Source organism: Haliaeetus albicilla, chromosome 5 (genome assembly GCF_947461875.1).
Source record: "Haliaeetus albicilla chromosome 5, bHalAlb1.1, whole genome shotgun sequence".
In the NCBI taxonomy this organism is placed as follows: domain Eukaryota; kingdom Metazoa; phylum Chordata; class Aves; order Accipitriformes; family Accipitridae; genus Haliaeetus; species Haliaeetus albicilla.
The window spans coordinates 46,583,026-46,605,155 of record NC_091487.1 but is presented as its reverse complement, the minus strand read 5'-3'; the positions used below and the strand labels follow the sequence as shown (position 1 = coordinate 46,605,155).

Genomic DNA, 22,130 nt, shown 5'->3' with positions numbered 1-22,130 from the left:
TTTCTGACTTAAACACAAAGCCCCATTTTCTAGTAGTTAGTACCTAAACCCTAAATCATGTTTTGTTATTGTTTCCCTATTTTAAATATTAACTGATGGGGGCTGTACACAGGACTTTAGCAGTTTCCTGGTTACTTCAGTCATATTATACATATTGATAGCAAAACCAGCATCCTTTTCCATGTCAGAGACTGTTGAAAAGAGTTGTGTTTTATTTGACCGCAGCAGAAACTTCCTTTTATACCGAACTGCGGAGAGCCACATACTGAACTTCTGGAAAATTTAACCCGTTAAATCTCTTGCTGACGCATTCCCGGCCTGCCGAGGTCCCCCTGCTTGCGCGTCCTCCTTCCCACCTGTGGGTTTCCATGAAAAACCCGAAGCAGGTTGCAGACCCAGCGTGGCTTGCGCCAGCTGGAAGAAGGTAGCCAGGGCTGGAGCACCCTCTGCAGGGACCTTCCTCCCATCACTGCACCCACTGCCGAGCTGCCTGCCCGGGCAGGAGGGCTGCCAGAAACGCCTCCACCCCACCGCTGTCTCCTGCCGCAGAGTCAAGACGGGCGTGAGGCAAAAGGCCGGAGAGGTTTTGCTTTGCAAAGCTTCAGCTTGGGCTGTGTCAGCAGTGGGAACCGCTAAATGCCTGCTTGGTGCTGGGAGGGGATGCAGATGGCTTGCTTTGGGAGAGGGGCAGGGAGCAGACTGATTATAGGGATGCTAACCCACATGGCTGCTCGTTATTAGCCATCCTCTTTTGCAGCATGAAGGCCTCTCTAATTTTATGGCCTTTTTTTTTTTTATTATTAAAAAAATAAAGCTGCTGTAGTTACAACAAAAGAATTTATTGTTACCATCTGACATTTAACCGAGTTCCAGCGCCTCCATTTGCTTTTGTGAAAGTATTCTCTACCAAAACCACTGTGACGCTTGTCACGTTTCCCAGCTGAAGGCCTGATATTCAGTGGGGCCCTTCTGCTCCGCTTGCAAATGTGCTGTAAATAAACAGAAATTTCAGCTTCCAGGGCTCTCATTTCAGTGCCGTCTGTGACCATGCCATTGAGCTAGACTCCAAATTTAATGAAAATTTCTTTTGAATATCATTGCTTACAGGGACTGGCACAGTCCCCTGCTCTGATGCTCTGCAATGTGTAGAGCCGGCTAACACTGTTGTCTAAGATTTACCTGATTGTCGACTAGTCGCATCAATGACTTGGAAACCTGCAATAAACTAAACTTAACAAAATAGTGAAGCTTAACACAATTTTTAAAGGGGGTGTTTTCAGGATCACGTGTCATGGCTTGTTAGAAAAGGAGTTGTGGCACGCGGTTTGTTCAGGGCAGGAATGCCCTCTAACTGCGGCGCTCGGCTGTCATCTGCCGAGATGAAACTGAGGCACGAAATTCTCTGAGAATAAGGAAGGTACTCTGACAGCATTCGGTTTGCTCTCCTGAGCTTGCTGCATGAAGAGGAAAGGTAGAGAGGGGTTTTTGTCAAACGAGTGTTAGAAGAATTAGCCTGTCTTAGATACGTCAAATTGGGTGGCACCTACACTTTTGTCATTAAAATAGGTGTACAAACCAGTTCAGAAAATAATAAAGTCCGCCTTTTTGGTTTGGCGGTTCTCAGTGGCTTGCACTGTGCACGTTTCAACACCGTCACTTCTTGCACTTTGGGAAGACAGCCCCTGTTAGTCCTCTTTTCCATCTGAATTGGAAAAGCAGCTCAAAGAGCTGGCAGCTCAAACAATTATCTCAGCAATAAAACAGCATGTGATACGTTTGTTCCCAATGCCATGCATGCCTGACACGTGATTGCAAGGGAAGCTCTTAATTTCATTTAAACAATCAAGTTTTCACTTCACGTGATGTAAAAAGGGGGAAACAACTGAACCGTGAACAACAGTTCAAGATTTATTATTATTGTTTTATACCACGAGTCTAGGTTCCATCCCTTTTAATGCTTGCGTTTTGAAAAAGTGGCTCTTTCTGAAGCCAGGGCATACGTCGAGTTACTTTTGAGGATGCTCTACTGCTGCCTGGCTAAGTTATGGCCCTCGGGTATAACAGGCTCTCGGGCTCCTTTGAAAAGCTTTTTAAAAAAAAGACTGTTCCATGCTGCCTTTAATCTATTTATATTTAATAGTAAACTTCTATCATCAATGGCTCTCTTCATTGTTGCCCAGTCTTTGTGTGCTCCAGTACACAGTCAATGTAAATGTCCTTATATAATTAAGTCTGTATTTGTAGAAGGTAGAGTGCCATTCCCAAGAAAAACCCTAGGAAAGTAAAAGCACATCTTTCTTACGGGGGTGTGGAGGTACAAACTCTAGTTAAGGGGACCACTGGAAAAAATCTGAACTACTATCTGATCATAAGTTATTAAGAAAGGTAATATCATTTTTAAAGGTAAGCCTTCTCTTCTCTCCCCCCCCGCCATAGAGATAGCACTCAAAGTATTTCACGAGACATAATGAAGATTTTTATTTCCATTTCACAGACTGAGAAATGATTTATTAAAAATGATTTATTAAAATCCAGCGGGAGGTTAATAAGAGCTGGATAAACCCACCCCAGCGCCGCGACGAAGCAGCTCGTTTGATCTAAAAGGAAAATCGCCAACCTAGTACCCGCTTCACAACCTGTACGTTGGCCGCCAGAACGGCGACAGAGGATACGCACGCGCGGGGTTTGGTTCCATTTTTCTCCCCAGTCGCTCTTTTTCTGTTCGCACTCGCCGCCTTAGGGCTCAGTCCTTGTCCTGCCGGGCTCGGGCCCGGACTGAAGTTTCCAAAACCGACGGATGGGACACGCTCGAAGCCGCCTTGGTGGCCGATGCGCCAGGACAGCTCTGCGGAGACTCAAAATCCTACAGTGACAAAAATTCTGCGATGACAGATCCCCGCGGGGAACCTGGCCCGCTGATGTGGAGGGGGAATCAGAAATCCTGCACCCCGTCCAGGGCCGCAGCCGAGGACGGGGCCGACACAAGCACACCCCCCGCCAAGCTCTTAACCCAGCCCGGCCCTGAGGCGCAGCTCTGCGGGCACAGCTCGGCCTTTTTTCCCCCCAGGCGAGCTCCGGAGGGTTGTGTCCTGGCCCGCAGCCCGGGGTTGAGAGCGGGGGAGGCGGTGCCGAGCCGTGCCTGGCGGTGCCGAGCGCCGTGAGGGGAACGGCGGCGGGGCGGGGGGGGGGGGGGGAGAAGGGAGCCCGGGCGGTTGGCCCGGACTAAAGTTATCCCGGAATAAGGGCCCGGACTAAAGTTATCCCGGAATAAGGGCCCGGCACGCATGTGCGTCACCCCGGATGTGAACATGCCGGCCCGGCTCCCCGCTAGCTCGCTCCGCCCGGTTCTAGCGGATGGGCTAAGCCGTGCCGAGCCGTGCCGTGCCGAGTCCAACCGGCGGCCGCCGCCGCTCTAGGGGCTGTGGGGAGGGAGGGGGGGGGGGCGGCAGGGCAAGAGCCAGCCCGGGCGCTTTCGGGGGTCAAGGTGCGACACCCCCCTCCCGGCGGGGGGCCCGGCCCCCCGGGCGGGCCGGGGGCAGGTGGGCTGCCCCGGCCGGAGCGGGCCGGGCCCAGCGGCGGGCGGGATCCCCGGCGCAGCCCGCCCCGGCCTCCCCCGCGGGGCCGCCGCCGCCGCCGCCGCCGGGGCCGGCGCCGTCTCCCCCGTCCCTTCCCCGGCCCCCCTCGGCGGTCCTTGGCGAGGAGCCGGCCCCCGTCCCGCCGCAGGCAGGCCGGTGCGGGCCCGTGGGGAGCGATGGATTTTCGGGGGAAGAAGTACGAGCGCGGCAGTAACTGGTCGGACCCGGAGGTGGTGGAGCTGCTGCAGCTGTGGGCCGACGAGTCGGTGCAGCTGGAGCTGGAGAGCTGCTTGAGGAACCAGCACGTCTTCAACCGCATCGCCGAGGTGCTGCGGGAGAAGGGCATCCACCGGACGGGAGACCAGTGCCGGGAGAAGATCAAGAAGATGAAGCTGGAGTACCGGCGGATCAAGGACAACAGCAAGGCCCCGCGGGGCGGCCGGACGTGGAAGTTCTACGAGGTGATGGACCGGGTGCTGACCAGCCGGCCCGCCTTGGCCTACGGCTCGCTGAGCGGCAGCATGATGGCTCAGCAGGTGCTGCAGGGCAGCATGGTGGAGAGCTACCATCACCAGTTCGCCTCCTCGGCCCTGCCCTTTGGACACTCCCAGCACCCCGAACTGATGGAAATCAAATGTGAGGAGGTGAACTCTGATGAGCACTGCTTGACCCCAGAGCCCCCACCAGCCATGTCTTACCAGCAGGGCTCCCCTGAAGATCATGAGATGGAGAGAGCCTTCTTGGAGAGGGCCCAGAACGACTCTCCCATCTCCAGGGTGGAGATTCCCATTGAAACCAGTGTTTCACCTTCAGGTAGGGATAGCCTTTTACATTCCAGCATAAGGTTTCTGCCCGGTTTCCCAGAAAGAGAGATTTTTTTTTTTCTGGTGCAGAGATAGACACCTGGTTTTCGCACTGACGTTTGGATCCTTATTTTTCCACGTCCCAAAAAGCTTTAAAGTAGAAGGCTGGTATCTGCATTCATAGTCTTCTGGCCATTCCCGAAACGTATCTTGCTGCAGGTAAATAAAATCTAAAATTACCGTGCTAGGCTAAATGTCGTGTATGAAATCCAAAGGGCTGGCGTGTCTGCCATAAGATTTCTGCTAGATTTCTGCACGTAATGCTGACGGTACTTACCCTATCGGAAAAAAAAAAAAAAATAAAAATTGCATGCATTTTGGTGTCATTTGAGCATCACCAGGGCTGTCTGCAGTCCTCATGCTGAATTGTATCAGGAGACCCTCTTCTGCCATGGCTACGCTATAAACCTGCAGGTGAAACTTTTCTTGCGTTCTTTTAAAATATTTTCTGGATCTAATCTTTTAGGATGCTCGACAATGAAGAATACTTGGGAATAATCATTGCCTGGCCTCCTAAGCTATTCATTAGGACTTGGAAAGAAGATGTTTTTGAAAGTCACTGGCAGAAACAGCCTATCTGTTCGCAGGAGATGAGGTTCCTGCACTGAAAGTGCAGCTGGCTGTTGCTTGGCTGCCAGGAAGGGTACAGTCTGGAAATCCTGGGGATTTCGAACCGGTCTAGGACAGGCTGATGGAAGAGCATGCCGTGATGGGGAAGAAGAGAGACGATAACCAGTGTGAGCTTAGCGCCTGAGATAAGAAGAAGTGCTATGTCCTCTTCACCGTGGTGGCTGTGTAGTTAGGCCAGCAGAGGGAACTGACGATCGCTCAGGTTAATTCGGAGGCCGAGTACGGGGCTGGGGCTGGCAGCATAATGGGGTGCCCGATGCGTGAAGTTAAAAACAAATTTCAAAAAAAACCTCACAGACTTCAAGATGTACCTGGCAGGTTTTTACTTTGGTTTTCCTGTAAAACCCTACAGTAGATTGAAGGGTGTTTCCTAGGAAGGGCAGGGGAAGGCAGCAAAGCATGTCCGTGCCACTGTACTTGCTGCGCGTCTAATTTTTCTTCCTCGCTTTTATGTATTCACAGGTTTCAGTGAGCCCAACATGGCAAACTCGTCACGGATCCAGAACGTGGTTCCCCGGCCTGGCTTCTCCGCCTTGCATCGGCTGAGAAAAAAGCGGAAAGGCCAGCGTGTGAAGGACCCGCTCGACGATCTCTTGCTGAAGACCCTGACGTCCCAGCGGGCCATGGAAGAGCGCTTTCTGCAGATGGAGGAACGCCGATATCAGCGAGATTTGGACGTGGAGGAGCGTCGGATGCAACTGGAGCAGCGCCGGTTTGAACTGGAGCGGGAGCATGAGTTCCGCATGTTCAGTGTCTTTGCTCAGATGCTCAGCATCCTAAAGCAGAGCCATAGCGGCTCCTCCTCCTCCATCGCGATGCCTCGGGGTGTGGACTTCAGCCAGGCACTGTCCGAAATTGCGGGAATGGGAGGAGGAGGGGGTAACCTGCAAGAGATGAGGGCTCGGCTGCTTACCGAGAGGAGGGTTGACATGCACGGCTTCTGTAACCCCAGCGACTTCCAGAGAAGCCCTTACCTCTCTGCTCGCGGCAACATTGCCAACATTTTTCGTGGCTCCACTGAGGAAGGGTACAAAGCTTATCATGCTGACAAGTATGATGAAGACAAGAACCCCAATGTGAGTGAGAACCTCAGCGTGTTTTCCTGTCTTTCCTGCTAGGAAAAAAACTTAGAGGTTTCCTGACAGATACGCTAAAAGTGTGTGTGTGTGTCTGGGGCCGGGGGGTGATGTCACTAAGACATGGCAGGTCAAGCTGTTTGTTTGAGGAAGAGAAATAAAAAGTAGCTTTGCAGGTCCTCTATGTATCAAAGATGAATGCCCTGTCCAGCTCAGGTTTGCACGCTCTGATTTCCCTATCGGGGAAATAATAGCACTAGTAGACCTTGAAAGATGTAAGAAATCTGCAGGAGCAAACAGAGCACCTGTTCCTCCTTTCACCTCATCACCTCTGTTGCCTGCTGAAGACCATCTCTGATTATTTGATTATATCTGATTATTGCAGGTGATGGGTGCAGGAGGTACAACAACTGAGTAGTAGACAGGTTTTTTTTAATACTACTTTTAACTAACACTCAGCACTTTTTCTCCCTGTTTACTCTGGGCTGCTCAGTTGTAAGTAGCTCATCATACCCCCCCCTTGTGGCAGAAAGGCCGAGTGTTAATTCTTCACGGCAGATTATTACTGAGTAACAAGTACAGTAAATATAGATAATGATTTAGATGTGGATTACTTTTAAATAGATCCTGCATTCAGATACTGAACTACTTGAAACTTTACAAATGTTTTATTATTAGCCCTGACTGTGGTCACATTGTGTTGGGAGGTGAAAACTAGATTTTTAAGATAGAAAAACGCAGCGAAGTTTTTGATACAAGGTGCATTATGAAGCGCAAGCTGCCTCTTCTACCACCTGTTGTCTATGCAGGAGGTAGCTTTTTAAACAGATACCTAAAACTGGACTTGTACTTTAGTAACATCATCAACATACAGTTGCTTGGATTTCCTTTCACATTTTTAAAAATGTAGTTACCCAACCTCTTCCAATAATGAAATTGTGCTAGTAGATTTGAACTCTTCAAGATCCGATGTAGTGCTGAATAAGCAGGGCCAAATCCTCAACCTGGAACTGTAGGGTCATCTCTCCAGAGCGGAAAATTTAGTGTTTTAACCACTTTTCATGATGACATTGTTATATGGTTTCCAAGCAAATCAGTGGAGTGGAATGGTAATGACTGTTAAACAAATGCTTTCAGGTGAAGAAATGTATCCAAAACCTTGTTTAAAACTGCTGCAGAAGGGTAGACCTTGGTTTTCACAGAATTTTTTGGGGGGTTCTTCTGTAGTTAGATATTTCCAGTGAGTGAATTCAAGATTAAGTTAAACATATTCTGTAAAGAAGTATAAACCACTAGTATGTATTCATTTACAGACAGTTTATTGACTAAGAAGCTGCGTGCCTGAGATATCTATGTGTGTGTGTGTGTTTACATGTATATGTGTCTCGAGTTATATATGGTGAAGTCTATGCGACCTGTGTTTTGACTTGTCCTTGGTAGCGTTTTTGGAGGCAATTTAGTGAAGTGATAGCAGAGGTGATGTATGCACGTGTTTTTTGTGCCTTTAAACAATAAACTATTTCTTTTTCTAGGGTATAATAAACTTTGGCACCAGTGAGAATAAACTCTGCTTTGACCTGATGTCTAAGCGGGTAAGTCCTGTTCCAAAAAGAAATACTGAATTTGCTGTGTAGTTCCTCCTCAGTGCTTGCACTTTCCTAGAGTTATTGCTGTTGCTTAGGTTTCTCTGGTAAATTTTTTTGTCACGAATTTTTTATTTGTTGGAAGTCACTCTTGAATCCAGCTATTTGTACATTTATTTATGTTATTTTTCCAGGAGGGTAGGAACAAGGGTGTTTTTCTGTTTCCTCTTCATGATGGGTTTCCCTTTGGGGATGTGCTTGGCTCAGAAAACTAAATGAAAATAAGATGCATTTTATTCTCTCCTGCTGACAGTAGTTGATTTGATAGGGAGGTTTTGAGATTAGTTTTGAACTCTATTTAATTTCAAGGATCTTCACATCTATCCATTATAAAGTCACATGATTTGGACACCCAGTTCTGAACTTACCTGAAATGTGTGAGGGTGGCGGCAGCCGCAGCGAACGGTGGCAGCTCTTGAAATCGCTCAAAGTCAGACTGGGTCAGCTGCTACCTGCTCACTGTGTTCAGCGGCACCAGGGAGAGGCATGAAACACACGGCCCAACTCAAAAAGTAGAACAAGTCAAGAGAAAAGAACAGGACCGCGCTGTAGAGGAATGTTTCTTGCTTTCCATTAAAATCACTGCCCAGGTGCAGCCCGCGAGGCAGGCAGGTGGCAGTTTCTCCTACCTGAAGTTGTCTGTGGGGAGGGAAGGTGGCTCAGGGTTGGAGAGTCGACCTCTGTCATTTGAAGTTCATGGTTGCTCCCGTTCCACCAGTTCCCACCCTCAAAATGTTCCTTGTTTTATTTCTGCCTGCCACTCCACTGCCTCGGGGGGACGCTACCCCGCCGCTCCGCCTTCCAGCTAAAAGAACAGGTAAGGCAGAGCTGCTGCCTGCACGAAAAAGGTGCCTTCTAGGCTGTGTAGGTGGCACCTTCTTTCCTTTGCTGTCCTTTCCCCTTAAAACTAACACCAAGCCTGCAGTAAGTAGTGCAGAGGGAGACGGTAGTCAGCTGCATCTTAATTAGCCTTGTTATGAAAATGAGTTAAGACTTCGTTGACTATAGCGAGGTGAGCCATCATGCTTGTGGTAACAAGCTGAACAAAGACTGTTGCCAGCTTCTCAGTCGTCGCAGCCTGGAGTTACAGTATGGATGCACTGAATGCAGCACCAGCTGGGATTGTAGGCAAATAATTTGTTGTGATTTGGGATGATAAAGACTTACTGTTTCCGCTGAATAAAGTAATGTGTCAGACTTCTGTCTTCAACTTTTGACCCTTAAATTAGAGAATATTTTGTGGCGTGAGATCTCAGATGGTCTTCCTTTCAGTTGGCCCGTCTGGTTTCCTTAGCCCTTAATGCATTACCTTTAAGGGTTCTCCTCTTTATTTTTGCATAGTCATTTTTGGCCAAGCCTGCTGATACCTTTTATGTTGCGTTCTCTAGAGAAGTTTAGGAGAGAGATCTAAGGAGGCACAGTTCTGTGCCACATAGGCTTCGAGAACATCTACAGCTGAATAAAGGAACTTTAATCCTGTAATATCAGGTTGTAATTCTGCATGGGATAAGGACAGTGTCTTTAAACTCCAGAGCTTGGCACCAGTTATTAAAACACCAATACAGAATGTTGTGGTTTTGTTATTACATGAGAAACTCACTGCATGTTGAATTTCCCTCCTCCCTTGCACTATTACCTACGTGTCGTGTCCCCCCACCCTCACCTTTTTTAATATTAACTCATAGATTTGGTTGCCATTAAATATTTGGAAGGTACATTGTACATAATATTTGTTTATTTCCTTTTTGTTTATGTAAAGTGTCCTCTTCTCTCTGCCTGTATCACCGCTGTGCTTTCCCTTGCAACTTCATAGAACTGGATTATATGAAACCCTGATATTTACAACCTTGAAAATATTTAGATAAAAGCAGTGTGCATACTTTCTCTAAAAATAAACATTAAAAAGGGCTCCACAGTTCAGGTGAATCTGTCTCTGAGATCAGAATGAACTCCTAATAAGGAACAAGGTGCCTGCCCCGGGGAAGAATTATCAAGAAGATAATTTCATTTTTCTCCTGTCTTTTGAAAGCTCCCGTTACTCTTTAACACTTATCAAAACTTATCAGAATTATAGATCTGAAAGAGCTGCAGTAGCTTGGAACCGAGACATAAATGAAAGCTAGAATTCATTAAAAAATTAATATATTGAAAGTTTATTACAGAAAATACATATCTGACTGTGATGAAAAATCCTTTCTATCTCTTTCTGACAGTCTAGATATGAGCTTTCACAATTGGGACTGACTTTCCAGCTGAAAGCTGTTATCCTCAGAGCTTGGGCGAAACACTCTTTGGGACTCTTTGCGTTGCTTCATTTGCTGAGAAAGTCTTCTGCAGGCATCTTGGTTACGGGCATCGTGTGTATTGCCCCGTTCTGCATCCTTTTTGTAGATCGCTGTGCAGCAAGGTTTTGGCTGCAATAACTTAGCAGAAGCCTGTACATCACATAAAGTTATCGCTGATCAGTTTGCTAGTCCTTGCTTCTCGCAGCTGCATTAATTTTGATGGTCAGTGGCTTTCTCAATCCAGTTTTACAGCTGTTGAAGTTGCACGTGTGTGTGTGTGCCTGTGCAGGTATGTGCCTGTACATGGATCCCATCTATCTGCATGTTTCTGATATCAATGATTGTGCTTTTAATGGTTGTTCTCGTTATCCCAGCTGACACAGACCGATATGAATCTGATGGAGCCTCCACTGCTTCAGTACCCTGACTGGAAGGGACATATGTTGTAAGTCTTCTCTTTTCTGTAACGCTTCTCTTTTTGACTACTTGTCTGATAAGCAGAATGGATGAATACAAACTGCTTCTGCCACACTCTCTAGTTAAAACTTTTCTAGTCATTTAATCATCTTTTCCTTTGCAAAACTGTAAATTAGCTGCTCTACCAGTTCATCCAGTTAAAAATCCTTTTATGTGAGAGAAGGTGGAAATTTTCTAAAGTGAACACAGTTTTAAAAGCACTGATTACATTAACAAATCAGGTAACTCAAAACAGTTCTTTGAAACATTAGTGAACACTTGGGGACTTTAGTCCTCCTCTTCTGTGCCTTGATTAAATAAAGCTCATCAGAAATGTATGCACCATTATGGACATTATCCGTGACACCTTTGCTGTATGTAAAAGTCATGTCTGTGGCATGGGTCTGAGCTATCCTGTTTTCTAGCTGTTTTCACCAGACTTTACTGTGCCCTGACTTTATTTTCCTGAGATGTGGACCTGGGGAAGCCCAGCCTCTTGGAGAATAAGCTGAATCAGTATTTGCTTTTGTGTCTTTCTCAGTTTACGGGAGGAAGTGGCTCGATTTTTGACCTATTACTGCAAGGCCCCTGCACCTCTTAAGGCAGAAAATGTGGGTAACCCACTTTCCATTGGTGTCTATTCTAATGTATTGCCATTTGTTGTCAAACAGTTTCATCTTCTTTTTTTTAAACAGATGATTTGGTAAGATGTCAGCCTTTATCGTGTAAATGAGATTGATCCATAGCCATTTCAGTAGCTTTTGATGCGCACTTCAGCCAAAACACATGGGGTCTACTGTGTATTTGCCTCATGCTTTACTTCTGTGTGCCAACTCCTCATGCCAGTGCTCTGAGTGGGGCTTTATGTTTTCATCTCCTTATTCAGCTCTGGGACCTACTGTGCCTGTATCCCTCAGCCTTGACAAAGAGTGCCCGTTGTTTCAGTGGAGTTTAATTTTGTCCCGTACTGCTGTTACACCTCAGGACAAAAATCTGTAACTGAGCCAAGAGTAGTTTTAGCCCGCAAGAATGGACCTTTTCAGACTTTGTGGCAGTGTTGTAAGGAAGGGATCAGGACCCGAGTCTCTGCAGGACTTGCTGACTTGGGAGAGATGCAGGCTGGGCGCAGGAACCTGCGGAGATCAGGGACTCCTGCCACTGTTGAGCGCTGAAGGCAGCAGGAGCTAGTGCAGCCATTGCTTTTCTGGCTGCAATAATTCAGCAGAAGCCCATACTTCCCGCAAACTGAACTTACCACTGATCAGTTTGCTGATCGTTGCTTCTCCAAGGCAGCAGAGTCTGCCTGATACTTGGAGTGAAACTCGTAGGACCCGTGAGCAGCTGTCTCCTAGAACCAGGAGTCAGACCTGCTCCTGTACAAGACAGTGGTTTCCACTTTTGCACAGATTTGGCAGGAGGTCGGAGCTGCTGTTACCACAAAGAGACGATAACACAGATTAGCTGACGAAAAGTAGTTTGCTTTTCTAGCAGTTCAGAACTGCTCCCCAGTTTTTTCCCTACTTAAAAGCCTACTCTTTTTCTAAATTGCTTATTAGAATCACGAAGAACACCGGGACAAAGTGTTTTTCAAGCAAAGAACAGGATTAAAGTTACTTCTGGTAGAAGTGGGATTTCAGCAGGAAAATTCTGGGAACATCCATGCTAGAGAATTGGGAAGAAAATTTATTTCACTGATATGGTTAGAAATTATTATTTTATAGTGTTGTCTTTCTATGGACAGATTTATCACTAGCCTCTCTCTTTCTTCTGTAGGTGATTGTTTTAAATGGTTGTGGCTCGCTATTTTCTGCGTTAGCTACAGTCCTTTGTGATCCAGGGGGTAAGTGGATGGTTGGAAGATGTTTCTAATGTTTATTTTTGCTGGGAAATAATGTGTTACTCTGTTTAAATATTGTTTGACAGAAGCGAAGTAGTGGAATTGTCATTGGCCTACTGCAAAGTTCTTGTTCCCTGCAGGATTATGCTGTGAAATTCATCATCTCCATGGTCTGCAGATGTCATGCACTCACACTGGTGCCTTGCCCTGTCTGCCTTTGCTGTTTTCGTGGTGCTCTGCTTTAGTTTGTTAGACTAAATGTGGGCTATACTCATGTTTACCTGAGTATAGATTAGTAAGAAGATTAAAGAATTAATGTAAAAATAAAGTGGAGGAAAAGGCAGTAACATTACAGTGTTTCCAGAGGGCACAGCTGTAAAAAAGCTTTCATGTTTAGCTGAAGTACATTAGAAGAGAGAGAAGGACTGTGACCTGTTGATAACCAATTTTGTTTTCTCGGTTCCAGAAGCTGTTCTGATTGCTACTCCCTTTTATGGTGGTATTACCCAGAGTGTCTTCCTCTATGGTAATGTCAAGCTGGTGTATGCCTATTTAGACAGTAAGGTAAGATCTGAGTGAAGGGGATACCAACCTCTGTAGTTAAAAAATAATTGATACTGGAAAGTGCTGAGCTTTGGAAAACTCTGAAAGCAGTCCTCAGGACAAGGATAGGCTGCAGCCTGTGGACAGTTTCCCAATTTATTGCTGGGAAACTGTGGACGTAATTTGCAAGAAAGTTGTTCAGACCATAAGTCTGGATTCCAGTCTTGTCCTTTTCTTGTATCTTACTCCCAATAACAGCTCTTGAGAGGTAAAAAATGGCCATTTTGAGCCTTGGAGACAGAAGTAGGTACTGTCCTAATAAAGATGGTCCTAGGGGTGGAAGAGCAGATGGAGATCTTGCATTGTTTTAGTTATTCAAGGATAGCCAGAGAATTCTGTGTGTGGCCATTCTATGATGAACAACTCTTTAATTTTTAATTTTTTTTATTTATTCGCTCTGTAGTATAAAAGGATAAGAAGATGGTTGCTAGGTCATTATTGTTGGCTTTTTATTTTCTTCTGGGGTATATTTCTCAGAGGATTGGCTCAGGGCAGACTCTATTGAAATAACTTGGCCTTTTTTATCTTTGTGATGTCTTTCAGATTACTGGAACAAGCACTCGACCTTTTCAACTTACAGTGGAAAAACTGGAAAAGGCCTTGCAGGATGCCCGGGCAGAGGTGAGTTTAGCTGACCTTCACATCACCAGTTAAGTCTACAATATGTTTGAGATGGCACATCCCAAAAGTGGCCTGCAGATCAAAACATTTTCAAAACCTAGCACCTGGCTCTCTGGTTGTCTCTGTAGACCGCCTGAGATTAGGCTGCTTGCAAACTCAGGGGCAGCCTTAGGGCGACTCCCCTGGTGTCACGTCTGTCCAATTTTGGTCACAGCAGACAGGATAAACCGGGAGTACCAGACCATTCACAAAGCACTGGAACCCCTTCATATCACAAAAAAACCCGTACTTGGGCATGCACTGAAAAGTAGGGACTACCTACCCAGGGTTTTTCCTTCAGGAAGGCCAGCTGAGTTACCCCAAAACTGACTGCTCTACACAGCAGTGCAGATGAATTCACTAAGAACACAGAGAGTTTTTGCAGGAGGGAGAGAGGTGCAAATCTAGAGGATAAATGCAGATGGGTATCACCTTTCTGAAGAGTTAGTCTGTAAGTTTTGACGTTGTCCTGAGCCCTATATATGTTTAGCTGCATCTTTAGATCATTAGCAGCTCTGACATCTTCAGCCCAGTGTGCTCTAAATGAGAACAGTTTGTGTCCACATAGCTCAAATTCCTATCTTTCTTGCCTCATTTATGGGCAATCTTCAGTAATTTGTTATTTCCCGATTACTGATACAGCTCAGAGAAAGTTCTCTTCCATGCTGAGAATGTGTGAGAGCATCTTTGTCATTAGTTAGTTGACCAGATAGCAGTGGTTGTGGCAGACACCCTCTTTTCAAAATCATAGATTCATTCTATAATATTTTCCTCAGTTGACTTTGCAAGTGATATAATTGTAAAAAAAAAAAATCTTAATTTGTGGCTAAAATTCTTCTCATACAAATCTAACCTCTGAGGTGAAAAGTCATGGTGGAAGCTTTAGGGGAATGTTGCGTCACACTCGCTGCTCAAGTAGAGGGACAAAAAATTTATCCCACGATGGGCTCACTTAATACTGCGTTATTTGTGTTCTGCAGGGTGTCACTGTAAGGGCCTTAATTCTTCTGAATCCCCAAAATCCCCTTGGGGACATCTACTCCTTGTCAGAGCTACGGGATTACCTGGAATTTGCTAAAAGGTATGTCAGTTTGGAAGACTGAGGCATCCTGAGTCAGATACGGCTTCCAGAATCTGGTGGACTACTTGCTGTCCCTGAATTTATCTGTGAATATCTTTTAAGTCAGGCAAACAGTCTATTCTTCACACACAGCGGTGGGCTTAAGGGAGGAGAGGGGAGTGCTGGGGACAAGGGAACATGGACCATGCAGTCATCTGGAGTGGCAAAGCAACTTGCATCAAGGAACGCAAGTTTTGTTTGTTGGCAGTCCTAGCAAACACTATGGTGCTGTGCTTCCCTAGTAGGAAGCTGAGTTCCTTTCCTCTCCGTTTCTCTGTATGTGCAAAGACAAATAAATATGTGAATATGTGTTCCCAGCTTCATCATGGATCACAGATACTCTCTGAGATTCAGAATCCGTGAGATTCTGAGTGGACGATGATACAACTTATGCTAGATGGGTAGTACATACAGGAATTTTCACTAGTGCATTGGAAATGACTGAATTTTTATCTTGTTATATGGTTGCAGTGGGTGACAGTTGGATATATCTCAGATCACTTCAATGTACACACAGTAGACCTTCAGAGTTGTGAAAAAAATGCTTTACTTCTGCAAAATTTGGTGTCCCTCTTGTGTGTATAAAGCGAGTCTTTGCAGGCCTGAATTTATCTCTGCTTCTAAACCAGAAGCAGCCTTCTTTTGTAATCTCCATTTTGTCCTTTTGCAGACATGAATTGCATGTGATAGTAGATGAGATCTACATGCTGTCAGTTTTTGATGAATCAGCCACGTTTCACAGTGTCCTAGGCATGGACAGGTAAAATCAGCTCCTACTTCCCTGGCCATCTTCCAGTGACAGTTCAACATGATGCCTTGCTGAGAACTTGTGACTGGAAGTTAAGTCATGAGCTAGCAAATTCTGAATCTGCCTTACGCTGATTTCTTTTTTTTTTTTTTTTTTTGTAATTTCTGAATGGCAAACACAGTTTGTCAAGTGCAATCTAGCAAGTAAAAAATGGTAGTTAGTTTTCTGTTGTGGCACACTTTTCAATGCTTGTGACAGTGCCCAAAACTAGAAACAGATGTTTTACTTGTTCAGAGTGAGGCTTTTCTTCCTACGTAAATATTGGTACCTCTTCCCCTTGTTTCTGTTGATGCCTGTGAAGACTTTCTGTTGCTGTTTACTTTCTGTTTTGATTTGTGTTGGTTTTTTTTGTACAGTAGTCACGGATCACAGTGTTCTTACAGACTGGAGAATGGGTTTTATTAGGTATTGATCTAATGAGATGAAAAACTTTTCAAATCTTATCTTATAAAAATATGGTGTGGTTTTTTGTTGTATTTTTTTTAATTTCTAGTTTTCACCAGTGGTGCGCGCTCTCTTTTTGTGCTCAATTGCAAGGAAATAAAGTACACTTGGTTAAGTGTTAGCTCAGTGTTGCTGGGCTTGAAGGTACAACATTGCAAAAGAAGAACTTTATCTCCTTCTGCAAAATATTGGTGTTTGAAAGAAAGAAAATTACTTTTAATTCTTGGCAAATACATTGGCACAGGCCTCATTTCTAGCATTATATGTACAAGCTTCATACATGCAGGAAATCTGCGCGTGAAATATAGCACTTGCAAGTATCTGTATATCTGAAATATTTTAAATTTGTGTCTGAAACTAGTTCCAGGGAGTTCCTAGCTTCTAAAGTTAGGTCGGATTTGAATTTTCCCTACTTGACTGATGTTCTGTGCTGCACTGTCTGTCATTGTGTAATGCTGCCTCTCTGTTTCTGCAATGCTGCACTGGTGATCCAAAAGCTTCAGCACCTATGATACTAACTGCCCATCTGCATCCTTCTACATACAGATTGCCTGATCCACAGCGGACTCATGTGATGTGGGGAATAAGCAAGGTGAGTGCTGGTTGCCATCGTGCTGTGATTCCTGGCTGGTGGGGTTGGCCTGGTGTCCTCATGCTGGAAGGAATAAGGCAGTAGTAATAGGATCCTGGTCTTCCTGTGTAATAAAGCAGTCTCCCTGTGTCTTCTGCAGGATTTTGCTGTCTCTGGGATTCGTTTTGGTACTTTATATACAGAGAACCAAGACGTTGCTAATGCGGTGGCTTCTTTGTGTTATTTCCACGGGGTTTGTGGACCTGTCCAGCACAAGGTTGCGCAGCTGCTTAGAGACAGAGGTGAGTCAGTAGCTCAATGTATGATCCTCTGCCGTTCTGTGTGTCTTGGTACCTGGGGGATGCCCTCCCCTTACTTTCCCAAGTGGTCTCCTGTTTGTACTTGTGCTTAATTGACAGTCTTCTGTAATTCTGAAGCTGCCCATGTCATGTGAGGCTGAGAGCTCTACAGAAAAGGACCACTTCTGCAGAGCTCCTGATCAGCAGAATTAGAGGAGCAGCTCTGAAAAGTGTGATAGCTATTTGTATAGAAATAGCCAACGTTGTGTAGAACCAGCTGAGCAGAAACAAAGAATACAAGCTTTCTTCCCTCATACAAGTGGGATGAGGGAAATGGAAATGGATTTCTAGCTTTGTCCTGGATGGAGTGCTAACAGTCCACATCAACTAAGAGCTATGAATGTAGGGAAGCATCCTCAGGATGGTCAAGAAGATACTCTTCTGCACAGACATGAAACTGCTAAATAGTTCTTGCCCCTCTTTTTGCTATTTGAGGAAACAGAAAACAAAAAAAAAAGGAGTTGAAGGGTCAAATGGAAAAAGGCACTGTGAGTGTTTTAGAAACTTGAACAGATCTGAATTCTTTCTCAGTTTGTGATTTTTTTTTTTCTTTATCTTCTCCTTCTGGTCAGACTGGATCAGCCAGGTGTACCTGAGGGCCAACCATGCCCGCTTAAAAGCTGCCCATACATATGTGACAGATGAGCTGAAGACACTTGGGGTTCCTTTTCTCAACCGCAATGCAGGCTTCTTTGTCTGGATTGATTTCCGAAAGGTTGGTAGTCTTAGGAAGGGAGGCTTGTCCTGGACTGAGGGCAGGCACATGGTGTAACTGCGTCTAGAGGAAAGTTTAATGTTGTGATAAGCATTTTGTTTTAACAAATCTGTTGTCTGATCAGCAGAGGGAAGGGCTGCCTGCTATTTCTGTCCGTTCTTTTCCTTTCGTCTGTCTGTGCATTTCCCTCTTTGCAGGAATCTTACTTCTCTCAAGCCACTTTCCTCCCCATTTCTTCCTTTATATCACTACTGCTGTACTTCAGAGGTAAAAGGTGTCTCCCCTGGCCTTTGCAGACCTCATGGGAATCATAAATTCATGAGGATCTCAGTGATTTAGCCTATATGTTACTAACCTCTGGCCCTTCTGCTGACTCTCCTAGTACCTTAGGACAGGCACATTTGAGGAGGAGATGCTGCTCTGGAGGCGTTTTCTGGATAACAAGGTCCTCCTGTCCTGTGGTAAAGCCTTTGAATGCAGTGAACCCGGATGGTTCCGCATCATCTTTGCTGACAAGACCCACCGGCTACAGTTAGGTGAGTAATGTTTTCTTCTGTTTTTCCTTCCACCAGAATTTCTGCAGCACTGTTTCCTCCTTTGCTTAATCCTAAACTTATCCTATTATTATTATACTTGTCTTCTCCGTTTTTCCTCCCTTTCCTTCCATCCTCCAAATTTTTCTGAATCTGACAGATTTGGGGACATTTGTGGCTTGAACTAATCCAGTAGTGTTTCTCCCTGTACCACTGCAGGTATGCAACGGATCCGCAAGGTTTTAGAAGAGCGGGAGCAGGAGATACTGGCTGAGGAGAAGGAGCGGCCTTGTCAGTCAGATCAGGACGGCAAAGCAGATAGCACAGATGAAGTCATTTTTGTGTCCCGCCACCAGGAACCTACCTGTGCCGGTAGCTCCAACCTTGGTGACCTCATTGGCCTCCTGCAGCAACAGATGCGTTCATCCGACTGGCTACAGAAAAATACAGCCGAGCAGTTTGCACAGGAAAAGCCAGAGATCTACGATGTGTTCAGCAAACTGGTGGGGAAGCAGTAGGGGTCAGTGTGCCTTCAGGGGGTTTCCTGAGCAGTGACTGACCCTGGGCCCCTAACAGCTCAGCAGTGACTTCCAGCAAATAATATATTTTCTGTATAGCAAGAAGATCACTTTGTAAAACCCCTCCTCCCCCCCTACCCCTGTTTGAGATCTCTAATTTGTATTATATAGGTGCATTTCTTGGACTGGGGTGAGGGTAGGGAATGGTGGGGGTCTTGTTCGCCTGCTGCCCCCTGTCCTGCGGCATCATTGTATTTTGTATTTCATTTCTAATGAATATGCTCTTAACTCTCTTATAAGGTCCTGTGGTGTCATTTTTTATGCTTCTTATTTCACGCTTTCCAGGAAGACAGAGACTTGAGATTGGTAAAATGTGTAAAGTTTCCCTTTTTCCTGAATGATGAGCAGATGTAACTACCATTTTGGGGCCAGAAGATGACTGCTTTTGCAAAGAGCTGTTTTGGGGAGATAGAGCAGTGTCAGCCCTAACTTAGCCTCAGCTAACGGTAAATAAGCATGAGTATGGGCTCATCTGCATGGGTGAGGCTCTTAGGACCGTGGTCATCTAGTCTGAGTTCCATAAAGCTTTTCATTTTGAGTTGGTTTCCAGCGTAACCTCAGGTCAGACAGTATCCACACCCTCGGTTGGCGAAATGCCCGTTTTTGTTTCTATCCTTCTTTTTTGTATTCGTATAAATAAACAGCATCCATTGGCTTCTTGGCACAGTGTCCACAAAAGACCTAAGGACGGAGAGGCGATTGAAAGTAGGTGTTCTTTCTGCAGCCTTCCTATTCCTGGAAGTCCAAGCCTTGTGGTTAGCAGTGAGGTGTATTGGCAGGACAATGTAGAGAATGCTGCTTCTGCCACCGTGCTAGGTGTACCTACTTTAAGCCCACAGGCTTCCAAGGTGACACCTTCCACCATTATCAGGGTAATTAAGGCAATTTTTAGCTATGTTTGCCAATTTGCAGGGTAATTTTTTGACTAAACAGTATTCTTCAGTCTCCTCTCCGTCCTCTCTTTTCTGTTTTAAAAGACACTGCTTCCTGTAGGATGGTGATAAAGTATTTCAGTTGGAAAGCTTCTTTCACAGATACAAAGCTCTTTAATTTCTGGTATGGTAAAATTTTAGGTATCTTAAAGAAATTTAAGCTGTTTTTTCTGCATACGTATTAATCCAGAGTTCAAGGAAATTGCCGATGAAAACTGAATGGAAGTGTGCCTTTCTCCTCCTGTAACTTGTTCTGATAGTAACTAAGTTTCATCCTGGTGGCATTATGGAATCTCTATATAATAAGTTAAAGAGGTGAAGGATAAAATTTAGGCTAAATTCTGTGCTATCAAAGCAGTTGGAATTTGCTGATCACAAGTGAAGAACTGTCTTCTACTCTTCTGATCAAGCCTCCAGTATGAAATTGGAAAGGCAGGAAAAAAATCTTTGGTCCCATGGAATACATGCATTTTGCTTAGATTTCTTCTCTGTAGATCATTTAGGAGAAAGGTAGTATTGAGAATTAACAGGAAATTCAGATTATTCCTTGGTTCAACCTTCAGGTAAAACAGCTTTCATTTTGCAGTTATTTTGTGAGGTGGGATGTCAGTGATTGATGGCTCACAGCGGTACCATTGTGGCTCTGTTGGTTTTGTTCTTGGGCATTGTTGATTTGGGCAGATGGGCATGTCATAATGAGTGGCAAAAGCGTATTTCTATATCATAAACCAAATTACCAGGGCATAGCTAGCAAATAATTAATGCAACTGCACTTTGGTGAGGTGACGGTGGAGAATTGCCTGGACAGTGAGAAGGAAAGGCTGACCAGTGGCGGAGGAGAAGATGGTGCTGCTTGTGGTGGCTGTTAGAAATAACTGGTCCCTCTTGCAGATGCCAGCGATGAGGCAAGGTTGGTGAGGTGATTGGTAGGATGAGTATAGGGGATAGTTATAAGCATCATATTTGCTTATTCATTTGGCATTTGTCCGTATACAATATTTTTAAGTACATTCTTTGATTATTATAATTTATTTTCCATTTGCTCTTGGGTGTCCACAAAGAAAGTTATAGCACGAGACAGGTCTCCCTGATGGAATGGGAGATAAGAGGTACAGCCAAAACACAAACGGACTTACTGGTTTGCCCCCTCTTATTTATGTATCCCAAGGAGGGTCTGAGCAACCAAAATTTAGGGAGAAAGCTCTTTGAAATGAAGAACCAGTTAAGACTGTATAGGTGTTAGTTGAAGTGGTGTTTCAGGGGATTCCTGTAACAAACTCAACCCATTAATTACTCCTGACTTTCTTTTCTTTTGGTGTTCTGGTCACTCGTATGGTTGGAGTATGTTAATATACAATAGTAACAATTAATATAATATGTTTTTCACCCATAGATGTTTACTGCTCAGAAAGTGGGTTTATTGTACTGTCTCTGTGTGGAAGCAGCTGGTAAAGCACACCTCTCTTTAGGAATAAAGAGTGTAATACACTTTCAAAATCCTCACAGCTAATATAATATGGCCCAAAGTCACTTCCATCTGAGCTTGCTGTAACTCAAAATCACAGGACAGACACACACTTTGTTGCATGGAATATTTTCCATGTTTTTTTCAGGTTTAACACCTGCCTGAGGAGCTCTCCACTGAGGAATGTTAGCTTGGACACAGAAACTGAAAATATGACTGGAAATGAGACTAGAGAGAAATGTGATGTTATGAGTCTGCTGTTGGAATAAGGAACATTTGTTTTGAGTGTACAAACCCCATAAATTTTGAAAATGATCTTTACTGGTTGAAAAGAATTGGTAAACATTTAGAAACTCCTGTGTATATGTATACAGAAATCTACTCTTATTTGCTGCAAGAATACCCTGACAGAAAAAACACAGGCTCTGCCTGTACAAATTGTTTATTCTTTCTGCTACCTCCATGTTACGTGTTCTCTCTTCTCGCTATTTCTCATCAGTATTATTAATGGCCTTTTTTTTTTCCTGCGAGGCAAATCTCTACAGAAAAAAAAATAAATAGAGAAATTATTAAGGACTGTCCCCCCTGCATGTCCTTCCTTTACCTGTTTGTCGAGCAATAGGCAAACACAGCAGTACCTGAAATGATGAAGCCAGTCAGATCTATATTTTTTGAAATTGCTGCATTTCATCTACAATAAGAAATGCCGTCAAGATGAGTATAACACTGTGCCTTCTTTGCTTGTGTCCATTGTAATTAAACAAGATGATAAAATCCACTTTGCATACAATTTTTGTGTTCAGGTTGTATCATTCATTTGAGCATAGAGAGGATCCTGGATGATCTCATGGTCTTTGCCATGTTCCAGTCTTTTTCCCGATTTTTCCCCACTTCTCTCTCTGCTCCAGAGAAATGTACAGCTTTTTTTAGTTTAGAGGTGGGAATTTCCTGTACAGCACTGCTCTCGGTCATAGAAA

At 44.8% G+C, this 22,130-nt stretch overlaps 1 protein-coding gene and 1 long non-coding RNA gene across 5 annotated transcripts; one reads left to right on the top strand and one right to left on the bottom strand.

Moving 5' to 3' along the window:
- Positions 1 to 190: 190 nt before the first annotated feature.
- Positions 191 to 3,020, bottom strand: LOC138685540 (uncharacterized). The gene is made up of 2 exons (XR_011324847.1): positions 2,677 to 3,020; positions 191 to 1,454 (listed from the first exon to the last, which is right to left on the bottom strand). It is a non-coding gene; the product is annotated as an uncharacterized lncRNA (long non-coding RNA).
- Positions 3,021 to 3,435: 415 nt separating this feature from the next.
- Positions 3,436 to 21,943, top strand: LOC104325658 (1-aminocyclopropane-1-carboxylate synthase-like protein 1). 4 transcript variants are annotated; one of them, XR_011324845.1, is made up of 17 exons: positions 3,436 to 4,388; positions 5,531 to 6,144; positions 7,677 to 7,736; positions 8,506 to 8,604; positions 10,447 to 10,517; positions 11,070 to 11,139; positions 12,302 to 12,368; positions 12,832 to 12,929; positions 13,512 to 13,589; positions 14,609 to 14,709; positions 15,419 to 15,508; positions 16,547 to 16,592; positions 16,732 to 16,873; positions 17,503 to 17,645; positions 17,843 to 17,912; positions 18,028 to 18,181; positions 18,398 to 18,418. XR_011324845.1 is itself a non-coding variant. In XM_069784667.1 (16 exons), exons 1-16 carry the CDS (start codon positions 3,752 to 3,754, stop codon positions 18,694 to 18,696), a joined length of 2,592 nt encoding a protein of 863 aa, XP_069640768.1. In that variant the 5' UTR covers positions 3,441 to 3,751; the 3' UTR covers positions 18,697 to 21,943. The 4 variants fall into 4 exon arrangements, 3 of the variants coding, with proteins under 3 accessions (XP_069640768.1, XP_069640769.1, XP_009928723.2); XM_069784667.1 differs by lacking the exon at positions 17,843 to 17,912 and having other exon boundaries at positions 3,441 to 4,211; positions 18,398 to 21,943; XM_069784668.1 differs by lacking the exon at positions 17,843 to 17,912 and having other exon boundaries at positions 3,443 to 4,388; positions 18,398 to 21,943.
- The last annotated feature ends 187 nt before the right edge of the window (positions 21,944 to 22,130 follow it).